Source organism: Fukomys damarensis, unplaced genomic scaffold (genome assembly GCF_012274545.1).
Source record: "Fukomys damarensis isolate Sample0158 unplaced genomic scaffold, DMR_v1.0_HiC HiC_scaffold_14, whole genome shotgun sequence".
In the NCBI taxonomy this organism is placed as follows: domain Eukaryota; kingdom Metazoa; phylum Chordata; class Mammalia; order Rodentia; family Bathyergidae; genus Fukomys; species Fukomys damarensis.
The window spans coordinates 69,145,695-69,157,941 of NW_022900926.1; the positions used below are offsets into that span (position 1 = coordinate 69,145,695).

The 12,247-nt window shown below is 41.9% G+C and overlaps 1 protein-coding gene across 2 annotated transcripts in view; it reads left to right on the forward strand.

Annotated features, from left to right (window-relative positions):
- The window catches only part of Cilk1 (ciliogenesis associated kinase 1), a 58,755-nt gene that overhangs the window by 27,405 nt on the left and 19,103 nt on the right, over positions 1-12,247 (forward strand). For both annotated transcript variants that reach the window (XM_010630817.3, XM_010630816.3), the window contains exons 4-5: positions 4,438-4,559; positions 5,658-5,737. In XM_010630817.3, the coding sequence (XP_010629119.1) occupies positions 4,438-4,559; positions 5,658-5,737 (202 nt within the window). The remainder of the gene's footprint in view (positions 1-4,437; positions 4,560-5,657; positions 5,738-12,247) is intronic.

Sequence of the window (12,247 nt, forward strand, 5' to 3'; positions counted from 1 at the left end):
GTTAGCAGGCCTGCTTTTTTCCTCTGCTGTCTTTTTAATTTTCTTCTTGTTCACTGAGCATGGTGGTGCATGGCTGTTAACCCAGCACTCGGGAAATAAGGCAGGAGGATCTCTCCAGGTTGGATGCCAGCCTGGGTTAAACAGTGAGTTCAAGGCTAAACCTGAACCATAACAAGACCTTGTCTCAAAAAATCAAAAAAAATTTTTTTTCTTTACCGTCTTAACTGCTGATGCGTTTAGCTCCTTACTCCAAAAATTTCCCCTCCTTTTATCCTTCAATTCTTCTTTCCACTGGCTTCTTCTCTTCCCTCTGTAATTGTGTCCACCATTCTCTTCCCACCTCTCCCTGTCCCTGGTATTGCACTTCCTCGCTCTCTTCACTGTGCCTTCCAAACTTTCAGTGCCACTTCACTACGCACCGTTTACTTTTCAACCTAGCTGAGTCAGGCGTTGCCTTCCGCAACCCTGTTGAAGCCCGAATTCGGTGGGTATTACCAGTTTGCCTTCTGCCTGCTCCTCCAGCCAGTCTTCCAGATGAGCTTCCTTCTGAGCCAGACCAGTGTGATCCTCAGCCTTTGTTGCTCAGACATGGTCTGCACTCCATCTCCCCGCTTTTCTTGGCCTGGCTTCCCTCCTGAGGTCCCTTTCCCTCCAGTGTGCTGTTCTTCAGTCCCACTCCGAGAGGTGCTGTCACTGATGCTCAGCACTGACCTGCTGCTCATTCCAGCAACCTCTCCGATGCTTCTTGTTTCTGTCGTTCCTTTGACATTTAGTATGGTTTTCCTTATTAAGTGCATTTTTAATTCATACATTTTGAGTTTCTGTCCTTCTTCCCAAGGAAGTTGTTTCCTTTTTAAAGTAGATATTATGTCTTGTGCCCTGGGATGGTTGTGGGGCCAACAACATTGTAGCTTTAATAGTTAAGAAATACCTCCAGGCAGGAGGATTGAGAGTTGGAGGCCAGCCTGGGCTAAGTAGCAAGACCAGCTCTCAAACAAACAAGCAAACAAACAAGCAAATGGGCTGATCAGTGCCTAAGAAGGGCAGAATTGATAATATCCACTTGGAATCTTTTTCCACGAGGACTGTCCTCATATGGACCAATGATGGGGTTTGTCTGTGGTACAAGTGACCTACCTCTACCCCTCTTTCAGAAACCTTTGCTTGAGTCATCTAAGATGACTCCTCCAGGAAAAAAAAATCTCTAAAGTGAATTATATGAAGTCTTTGCTGCACAGTTTATCTTCTGATATTAAATTGATACAGACTTTAACTTGTTCGTGAGCCTCACTTGGAAACAGGAGCTGGGAGCCACTCTTAGTCACAGACTAGGGTTTACCCACCAAACAGACCTCAGGTTAAAAGCCGACAGTCCCTCAGGCTTTGCTGAGAATTCTCTTCTAGGAAAGCTGGAAAATAGACTTATTTTCCTCTGAATGAATTTACTCTGAAATTCCTCATCCGAGGAATTCTTGGCCACACTGCCTTGTGAAACATTTTAAGAAAACAGGCAGAGAAGATGTCTGCATTTGGGACAGCCCAGTGAATACCCACAAGTTAAGCAATGTGTTTTTTATTTATGAAGAACCAGGAATGATCAGCCTCATTGGATTATTCTGGAAGGTCTGGCCTAAACAGTTGGCCAAAGCCATGAAGAATCTTTGCCAGAGAGGCATCTTGGGAGGAATTTGTCCTATGGAGAGAAGGCTCCAGAAGAGTCGTACTCTGTTCTTTTTTTTTTTTTTTGGTACCGGGGATCGAACTTGGGTTCTTGTGAGGCAGACGGCAGAACCACTGAGCTAAATCCCCGGCCCCCGTACTCTGTTCTTGCTCACTGAACACATTTCCTCTCTCTTTCCCCAGCTGCTTCATGTAACTTGATTGTGTGGCACATTCCCAAACCCTGATCTCTTGGCCACCTTATTACCCAGTGTCCTTCCAGATCTGGATGTTTGCTTTAACACTTCTCTCTTTAAGTATTTTGTTCCTTTGTAAAAGGGATGGTCTTACTAATGAAATTCAAAAGAGGGCTTTACAGTTGGTTATTATTATTAGACTTACTGCTCTGTGAGGAAAGAGCTTTTGAATCGAAGGTTTCATGGTTGGCAGCCTCCACAAAAAGAGACAGTCCATCAAGTTTTGATTATCCCGTAAGCAAACCAATAGTTTTGTCTCTAGATGCTCCATATGAGCAGGATTGCTGCTCACTAAAGCAGTTTTCATTTACCACAGGCAGAACTAAGGATGCAGGGAGAAAGTAGTACATGTACACATGCCTGTCAGCACAGGTACTCACAGGACTACACCTGTGTGAGGACCAGCAAGCAGAGGTCAGATGATGCTTTCTGACCTACACTCTTATCCCTCATCTGCTGCCTGACTGGTGTTTTGTTTGTTTATTTGTTTTTTGTTTTTTGAGACAGGATCTCACTATGTAGTTGAGACTGACCTGGAATTCACTATGTAGCCCAGGCTGGTCTCAAACTCACAGCGATCCTCCTGCCTCAGCCTCCTGAGTGCTGGGAATACAGGCGGGCACCACCACACCCTGCTCTTTTTAACCTTTTTTGTTCTCGGAAGCAGAAGAATTTTTTTCATCTCACTTCAAGGTCTTTACAGTAAGATGTCTCCTTTGCTTTCTCCATAGTGGACTACTTAGCAGTACAGTTATTTAAATACAGTGTGACCAAAATTGCATTTTTGTTAACTTTTGCAATAGAACAAGAAGTATAAAAATGACAGTTTTATCAAATGTATTCAATAATTTTTCTATGTATGGGATATCTTAAAACATTCAACACACAATATAACGTTATAATCTGGACAGTAGTAACTAGTGTCTTTCTGAATTCTTTATGCATTGCTATCTTTCTTTGAGCAACACACTTTACACAGTCATGTTAATCTTTGCTTTTTTTGTGGGTGGTATAAGCTTCAATAAAATGTCTACCCACTAAACAAAACGGTGAAGATATGGATGATGGATGTCCTGGTTGGGGTTTCTCTATCCTGTATTTTTCAATTATTTGGTCTATTAGCCCTAACCTAAATTGTAAATGACATTTTGAACCCCCTTGTTTTAAATAAGTAACAAACGAATTTGCATTGTTTGGTCCAGAAAGTGCAGAATTTTTTTTTTTTTTTTTTTTTTTTGTACCGGGGATTGAACTCAGGACCTTACACTTGTGAAGCAGGCAGCAGAACCACTGAGCTAAATCCCTGGCCCTCAGAAATATTTTATAATAATATTTTCCTTGCTCTTTGATTACAGAATAGCTTGTTAGATGACAGTCAATTCTGTCGGCGCCACCCATAGAATTGCTATAATCACTGATCGCTATTGGAATTTTTTCAGTTTCGGTTCTTTTTTCCAAGTTCTCAGTATTACGAATAGTTGACTATAAGGAGACATATTTTTATCTTTCCATTTCATAACACAGACTTATTCTCTGATATGCTAACATCTCACCCTTTTTCAGTTTTTTCTTTTGCAGGTCGTTTGGCACTTCCTTCCTATTCAGTCTCAGTGTCCCCAACATGTGTGTTTTGTACTGTAAAAGAATATCACTGAGTTCTGGAGAAGTATAAAAATTATATCTAATGTACTTAGGATAAGAGTTGTTATCGATTGCCGCACAAAATTATAGGTTATTTTTCACAAGTAAAATAAACACGAATGAAAGAAAATAACCAGAACTTGTTAATAGATTTCACTAGAAACAAATATCAAAGCAAATACGATGTTCTAAGTATAACAAAAAAAGATATGCAAAAAAGACAATATAAAGCAAACAGATGTATGGTATATCTCATGCAAATGAGCCAACTGGTTGAACTGACACCTGCCTGGGCAAAGCTCAGGATAGTCTACGTAAGGAAACACACTGCCTGAGTGACGCTTGGAATAAACTGTTGAGGGGTTACAACTCATACTGTAAGGAGCATTCTGTGTCTCATGCACACGACTCAGACAAAGTCAAGAGAATCAGGTTATCAGCCTCAGTCTGTTTGAGCAATGTCCTATTTAAAGTGTCTGCAGACTTCACTCGTGATCTCATCCCAAAGCAGCTGCATTCTCCAGGGCTAGAAAATTCAAAACCCCAGTTTCCTTTATTCTGTTCTGACTACTTCCACATGCTGAATGAATTCTGTAGTCTGGAGTGGGTAACCCTAAAATAGCTCTGGCTCACTGCTGAGTGTTGGGCACAGCCGGATATACCGGTATTAGGTGAAATACATGCCTTGTAGTCAGTTCATCAAAAAATGTTTTTCTAGAGAAAGTTACTTTTGATTTTAGAGAAATACTCTGTATTAAATTTTCAGTAAATATAACATTAAATAGCTTGTCTTAAATTAGGTATTTTTCCTAAGTTTAACTCAGATTACTTTTCTTCGACAACAGATTTTCTCTAATTGTTTTTTTCCCTCACCTTTCAGTCGTTAAAGAAGCTCAACCATGCCAATGTAGTAAAATTAAAAGAAGTTATCAGGGAAAATGATCATCTTTATTTTATCTTCGAGTATATGAAGGAAAATCTTTACCAGCTCATTAAAGAAAGGTATGGGTTGGCCGTCCTGTTCTTAGAAATAAATATTGCAAGCAAAGTGGATATATTTTCTTTTTGCTTTTTTTTTTTCTTTCTTTTTGCAATCTCCCAATTCATCTTCTGACACACGGGGGATCGAACTCTAGTCCTTGTGCTTGTGAGGCAGGCAGCAGAACCACTGAGCTAAATCCCTGGCTCTCCTTCTATGATTATTTAATGGTTATGTTAACAGGGTTTAATGCTGCAAGCCGACCCCCCACCACCACCCTAGAAGAGAGCTCAGCCCACATTCCTGCCATGGGAGACCATGTGATGACCTCAGGGAGCTGCTTTCAATGTAGAGAGAGGGTTTCTTGGTTTAAAGTTATTCACCTGAAGAGGCTGAAAGCCTTAAAGGGCACTCTGCCTGTCTCTGTTCCCAAGAGGACTGATGGGCGGAGGGCCACAGTCAGTGGTGTACACAGTTGCATTTATTTTGAGGCCTCCATTGAAATATTCTAGGTTGATTTTAATTCTTCTTCTCCTGCTGCTCAAGTACTTGCATGCTGGAAAGAAGAGACCAGTCAGAAACTTCCCTGCTCTGATAATTTGAACTTTGAAATTGAACTGTGGACAGACTCTTGGGTTCACTTTCCGGTGGCCAAATGAATGCCTTTTGTGAATTCTTCTGAGTGGTTTGAGAGAACAGATACCATCTTGATTGTCGATACCAGCAGTGAAGCCATGGGCATTGCCTGACCAGGGAAAAACGTTAACATCCATCTGGTGTATCACATGAGGGCTTTATCTATAAGATTGCAGATTTTCCCTGCTGAAGTTTTGGAAAGTTTTAGCTTATGTCACAGAGAGAGATTTTTATTTGCTATTAGAGGGATTTTTTGTTATCATAAAATGTTTCATCTTTTCTTTGTGACATAATTAAATATATTTGGCATGTTTAAGTTAGCTTCCCTGTATGGACAAGTGATCATTTTTCTTGGTTATTTTGGGGGTTTTCTGGGCAAAAATTAGTGTAAGAGGACTAAGGATGTAGCTCAGTGATGAAAACTGGGGATTTCTTTTAATCCTTAAACCCAGATCTATAACTTTGTTTTCCTTTGTCCTGTACAGAAATAAGTTGTTTCCAGAGTCTGCTATAAGGAACATCATGTATCAGATATTGCAAGGACTCGCTTTTATTCACAAACATGGTAGGTGGTTCGAAGTATACTGCTTTTGAGTAACAGTGAACTGTTGTCATCAAGCAGGAGATGTAGAAAGCATTGATGTCTTTTGTAATTAGCCCCCAGGAAAGGTTGAAAAGTTGAGAGGCTGGCGATGGATTTTGGAATTTGATTTCTGGGTTTTCTGCCTTTATCGTGCCCTTGTGTTTTTATTCTTTAACCCTTAATGGTAGGTTTTAGTTATAGATGTATGCATTATTCTTGACAGTAAACTGTTGTATCAATGAGAAAATGAAGGTTATAATTGTGAGTTGCTGCACGTATCATATTTAACCCATTAACTTCCTTCACCGACGCTTCTCAGTTCATAGACTATTTATATTTCTATTTGTTTCAAGGGGTTAAAAATGACCAACAAAAATTATACAGTACAATCAGGCAAAATAAATTAAAAATTAGAAGAATGGAAAAGAGACAAAAGCTAAGCAGGATGTATATATAATCATGGGTGAGGTTAATCCTTAAGATTCACACTAGCAAGTTTTATCTCGGTGGAAGAAGCAGGCAACAGATTTGATTCTGGGCTTGTTGTCCTACAACAGAGAATATAAAATATGGCCAAAGAACACTGCAGGGTTTCTCCGAGGTGAAGACAAACCAGAAGTATCTTGATGTGCAGACTGGAAAGAAACTTCTCTCATATTCCCTCTAGATGGGATGATACGGGCCATGTGTTTGAGGTGGGCACAGGGACCGGCTACACAGAGCAGTTAGATGGCATAGCTCAAAACGGGCCAGGTATTTCATCTGATCAGCAAAAACACTTCTGCTGGGGCTGGTGTGATTCCCCCCAGAGATACTCTGGCTAGTTCTGAAGAAATTCAGAGTACTCTTCTAAGCTGAACTCTTGAATAGTTTTACAAACTGAAGGCGAGGTTCTAATCTTCAGTAACTATTGGAACATTGCTGTTCTTTGCCACTAACTGAACAAAGACCCAGGTGCAATGGGATTAATAACCTTCTGTGAGCCCAGAGCAGCCAGATGGACACATCTGTGGCCTATGCCAGAAGACCTCCACGGTCATTGCAGCACAGAGACTGATGGGCACAGTGGCTGATGTTGCACAGGCAGAAGCCCCCACTCAACTGAGGGTGTCGCCATCGCCAACACCTTACCCCACGGTGTCTCTCAACTCAGTAGGACACCACAGTGAGACCCCTTGATAATGCAGTCATTTCATATTTGATATAACCTGGCCTTGAGTAGAGAAGTCTTGTTTTGCATATGGTGGTGCGGTAACTCTGGGGCTGTTACCAGCTTGCTCCTTCACCCCAGGTAGCCCCTGGTAGTTAGAGATTAAATGAAACACAGACAAACACAGGCCATGTGTTCAAAAATGTGTAGCTTGGGCTCATGCTGAGTGATACGCGAGGAACAGGCAAGACTGAGTAAAATTATGAACCAATTCTAGAAAAAGCATCATCTCTGTTTACACTAAAGTTGCAGTACTAGTACTTTAGTCTTTGTGCACAGAAACTCTCACAAGGGACAGTGTACATTTGAGAAACACTAAGACTTCTAGTATGGTGTCTCATGGACAGATAGAATAAGGTCACTTACTAGATTTAAGACCTCAAGAGAAAACAATAATGAAAAATCCAAAGGATTTTCAGAAGAGATAAGTTTACCAGCACATTTTCAGATAGGCATAATCACCGTGTTTTAGCTATTGGTGCTAGAAACTGAGTAGACCTAAAAAAGGGGACGTATTCTCTGAGTTTCTCTTCTTTTCCTCTTTTTCTGCTTTTCATGAGACTCAGATATTGGTTGTCGGTATGAGCTTGTAGCCATTTGTCCAGAGCTCTTACCTAATCAAGTGTGTGAGTGAGTGTGTGTGTGTGTGTGTGTGTGTGTGTGTGTGTAGACAGGCACAGACTACACATCTGTACCACACACATGTATACCTATACATATATTCATTTCTCCCACACATACACAAGCACACGTGGATACACACACACACACACACACACACATGTATCTGTAGTCAGTAATATAACACCTTTTCATGTGTGTCAAAACAGCCCTTTGGAACCTGGCATTGGCAGTTTTCCTCATGTGCATTCGACACTTGAATTCTGTGTGGAAACAGAGCTAAGGAAACCTCAGTTTATGAAGAAGGTCGGACCTCTGCTTGTATGGCCTCACCACCAGTGCCACTGCCAGAGATTCTTATTGGCAACTTCCCCTAGCAATTAGTTCATGGCGCTTTCTGGCAACCCGTGCCTAGTTCTATTTGAGCTTAATAATACTTCATCTGTTACTGTGTTTATTTCCTTGCCAGCTCCTTAGGTTGAAAGACCAAATGGTATGTATTCTTGAAAGGAAACTGAAGTTCAGAGGTGTTGTAAAAGTTTGCCAAGGGCCCCACGCAGTAGAGTGGAGATTAATTCAGACAGTCTGTGTGCCTATGAGCCATGCTTCACTAGAAAAGTCCATTTTCAAAGAGAACGAGAGAATACAAGATGAAGAAAATAATAATAATAATTATAAGTGGGTTGGATATAATTTTGTAGGTGCTGTTCTATTTTTACTGATAAATGACTTAGAAACTTTTTTGGTTTTTATATGATATTGACTTTGGTTAAAGGCAAACATTCCTCCATATTTTTCTGTCACTTCAGTAACAGCGAGAGTCTAAAGCACTTCGCCGGGGTGCCTTAGGAGTTCCAGGCTTTTCTTTGGTGATGTGCTCTGACTGTGAGAAGGTGCCTCCTGGCCCGGGGGAATAGGCTCCTTTGAGAGGGAAGAGCAGGGCTGCAGCAGGTTGCTATGGCCGTATTTCGCATTGCTGAGCATTCCCCCATGGAGAATGAACACACGGCTCTACTAGATATCTGCTAAACAATGGCAAGTAGACATGCTTTGTAGGAATTAAGTACCTCAGCATGCTCGTTCATCCTTTACCTATGCCCTGTCCTACAGATATCCAGGTCTCTCCTACCTGTGCAGGTAACGGATATGCATTCGGTGATTTGGAGGACAGTGATTTGCCCCAGCAGTGGTCCTCTGCTTCTGTCTCACCACTGCCTTGCTGTATGTGACCTTCAAACAGTCCTCTGCCTTGTTGAACATCACTGTTCTTATGACCTTTTTGATGAAAACATTGTAGGGTTAAATTCAATATTATCTGAAATTGCAGCTTCTACAACAGGAAGATGTGTTGTATAAACACATAGAGCTTGAATATTCTCTGGTCTTTTCCATATATTCCTGTCAGATTCATCCACAACAGAATGTGGTAGAGATCAGAAAGCCTTTCTTGTGGCTTGATATTTTTCTTTCCCAGTCATTATCAACAACAACAACAACAAAAAATCAGCACAATCCCACTGAAAAGAGAAAAAACCTTTTGGTTATTCAGCGGGCATGCCGTACCCTAAATTACAGTTGAAGATCTATTCTTGTCTTCTGAAGCTAAATAGTTTTGAAGAGGAAGGCTCTTCTTGTTACAGCTCTTGTGCGATCTATGAGTGACAGCAAGTCACTGCGGGTTTCCACTGTGAGAAGTGGGCCTGTTATTCCAGGCCACATCTCACACCTCGTCAGGACATAGACGTGGCAGTGAATCAGGTCAGTTTCAGTCCACTTCCTCATAGCTGGGCAGTGTCAGTAGCCTCACAAGCCTTCACCAGCAAAGCCATGTCTACCTGTCCACTTCTACACGTTGCTGAGAGGGTAAAATTAGAGAATTTTCTAAAAGTCATACTAAGAGTGATAGCTCATCCAGGTGCCACTGTGCCAGCACAGCTCTAAAGGCTTTGCAAATCTAAAATATTGAATCCTGCAAAGCAACCCCATGAGGTAGGTGCAATTATTTCCTCCATTTTACAGATGGGAAAAAATCAAGGCATAAAGTATTACATGGCTTTTCAGCTGATGAATAATAACTGGGATCTGAAACCAAGTAGCCCGGCTGGCTGCACACTTGCCCACTAAGCTGCATTGCCTCTTTCCTGTATGGGAAACAGCAGTGTAACAGAGAAAATATTTATCAACTTGTTGGTGTGTTCACCAGTTGTTTATAAAGAGTCTGTTTGTGATTAATTTTGTCCTTGATATTTACCTTGTAACCACTGTAGACCCTGAAGTTTGAAAGGGAAGCTGCAGGGAAGAATAGGTGTGTCTTAGTTTTCTCATTGCTGAGACAAAATCCCCAACACTCACAAGTTAAAGGAGGAAAGATTTATTGTAGCTCACAGTTTGTAGACGTTTCGCTTCATAGTTGGCTGGCTCCAAGGTGGGATAGCTGGCAGACAGGCGTTGCAGAGGAGAAACAGTCCATGGTGGACAGAAAGCAGAAAGACAGCAAAGCAGTGAAGTGGAGAAAGCAAGCAGAAAGGGATCAGTAATAAGTGACCCCAGCACCCCTCTTTCTGTCCCTTATATTCTGTCCAGGCTTCATGCCCTTAGGGCAGGTAAGCACTCACACCTAGGGTGGGCCTTCCCATTATCCACTGCCAGAACTATGCCAAACCTGTTAGTGGACTAATTTAGTAATCACACACCCTCAATCCCAGCATCACGCACTCTAGATGCCGCCACCTCTGAAAAGCCTGACCTATGATCATATGAGGCTTTGGGGGGACATCTATGATCACCAGTCATCTGCCTGTGTACCCACCATTATAAATCTAAAGCTACCCATTTGGAACTTGACCTAGTACTAAACCTTGTTGTTCTCAGAATGATGAACAGAGAGAAAAATGTCTTTTGATTAAAATGTCATCCCCTGGATCCATGACACACAGTGCGTTTTCATACAGATCCACATCACATCAACCCTTCCTCTAGAGCAGAAACAGTCTGGAAAATAACCTCGACTAATGCATTTGGTCTTGCTGCAACTTGGTCTGTTTCACAGTCATCCAGTTCGAAGTCCTTATTGTCCCCACACTACTTCAGACTCATCACTCTTCTCTCCTAGTTCTCAGTTACTTCCCTGTCTTTTTCCTCCACCACCTTCCCAGCTTGGGTCTGCTCTCTGTAGACTCTGCCTATTTGGCCCAGGTAGATTTGCCACCATTATGCTCTTTGGTACCCTGCAACCCTATGCAATTCTTTTCATCAATCAACAAGAATATATTAATGAGATCATCATGCTCCTGCTACTGTGCTAGGCATTCAGAAGAATTATGAATGTGGAATTTACCCTTAAAGTGCTTCCATCTAATTAGTGAAAGATGACTCATGTACCTGAAAAAGATGGAGCTCTATGTAGGATGAGAGGGAAGGTCTCACTTGTCCATCAGGGCGAGAACTAATAACCATGACCATTCCACAGAATCCAACCCATTTCCTTGCATGACCTCTGAGTATTTTCTGGTAAAATGAATAAATGAAGAAAGCTAGCATATCAGATGGTTTCATGGAAAAGGGGAAACCCAAATCTTAAAGGATGGCCAAGATTGGGGTTAATGTAGACAAAAGGAGCAAGGGTACATTATAAATGGAAATGGATACAATGAATTTAATGGAATGAGGAATTTTGCCTGCTTGGAACACATTACGTAAGTTGAAAAATTCTTTTATCTCTTTAGGTACAATAAGAGGACTTTGGCTTTGTTAAACAGCTTTAAAAGGTTCTGTGGGTTTGTGTGTGTGTGTGTGTGTGTGTGTGTGTGTGTGTGGCAAAGGACAAGATAGTGTTAAATTAGCAAGATTTGCGGGAGCTCAGAGAAGCTGAAACGAGGTTCCATGAGGAGGGCAGCATCACAGCAGGCTATTAGAACAGGTTTGAGGGCAGTGTGGAAGGGTAGGTAACTACAATAGGAAATGTTTTGATGAACAGTGCAGCACAGTACCATCACTCTCTGGGGAAGGATGGATCGAACATAACTACAGGGTACCTGACAGTGTCATCAAAAACTTAAGAAGGACAGCTGGGCATGGTGGTGCACACCTGAAATCCCAGCACTTGGGAGGCTGAAGGAGGAGGATTGCTGTGAGTTCGAGACCAGCCTGGGCTACATAGTGAGTTCCAGGTCAGTCTCAACTACACAGTGAGGCCCTGTCTCAAAAAAAAAACTTAAGAAGGATAGTTGGTTTGGGAGAGGAGAAAAGTGGTTTTGGGCAAGCGCATACAGAATAACAGTAACATCCAGTCATTATCTTATTAGAGATGAAGGTTTCCAGAAGGACGGAGAAGGCATGTTAGAGATGTATCCTCAAGCAATGTCACACAGAGGTTGTTGGGAAATAGGGCTTCAGTGATGGCTGTTGGTTGGCACCCATGAGGTGCTATTGGAATCCCACGCTGACAGTTAGAACATGCAACAGCACCATCAGCAGCATCCCCTGAGCTGTGTCCAGACTTGGCGTTCCCCTGAGAATCGAGCCATGCTGAATGATGTCTGAGTTGGTGGTACTCTCAGCATGTGGGCAGCCTGGGGTCTTCAGAAGCCTGTGCTGCTGATCACAAGGTGTATGCAAGCGTGCACCTGGAGGATGGTTATGTTGAATATTTCCTGCTGCTG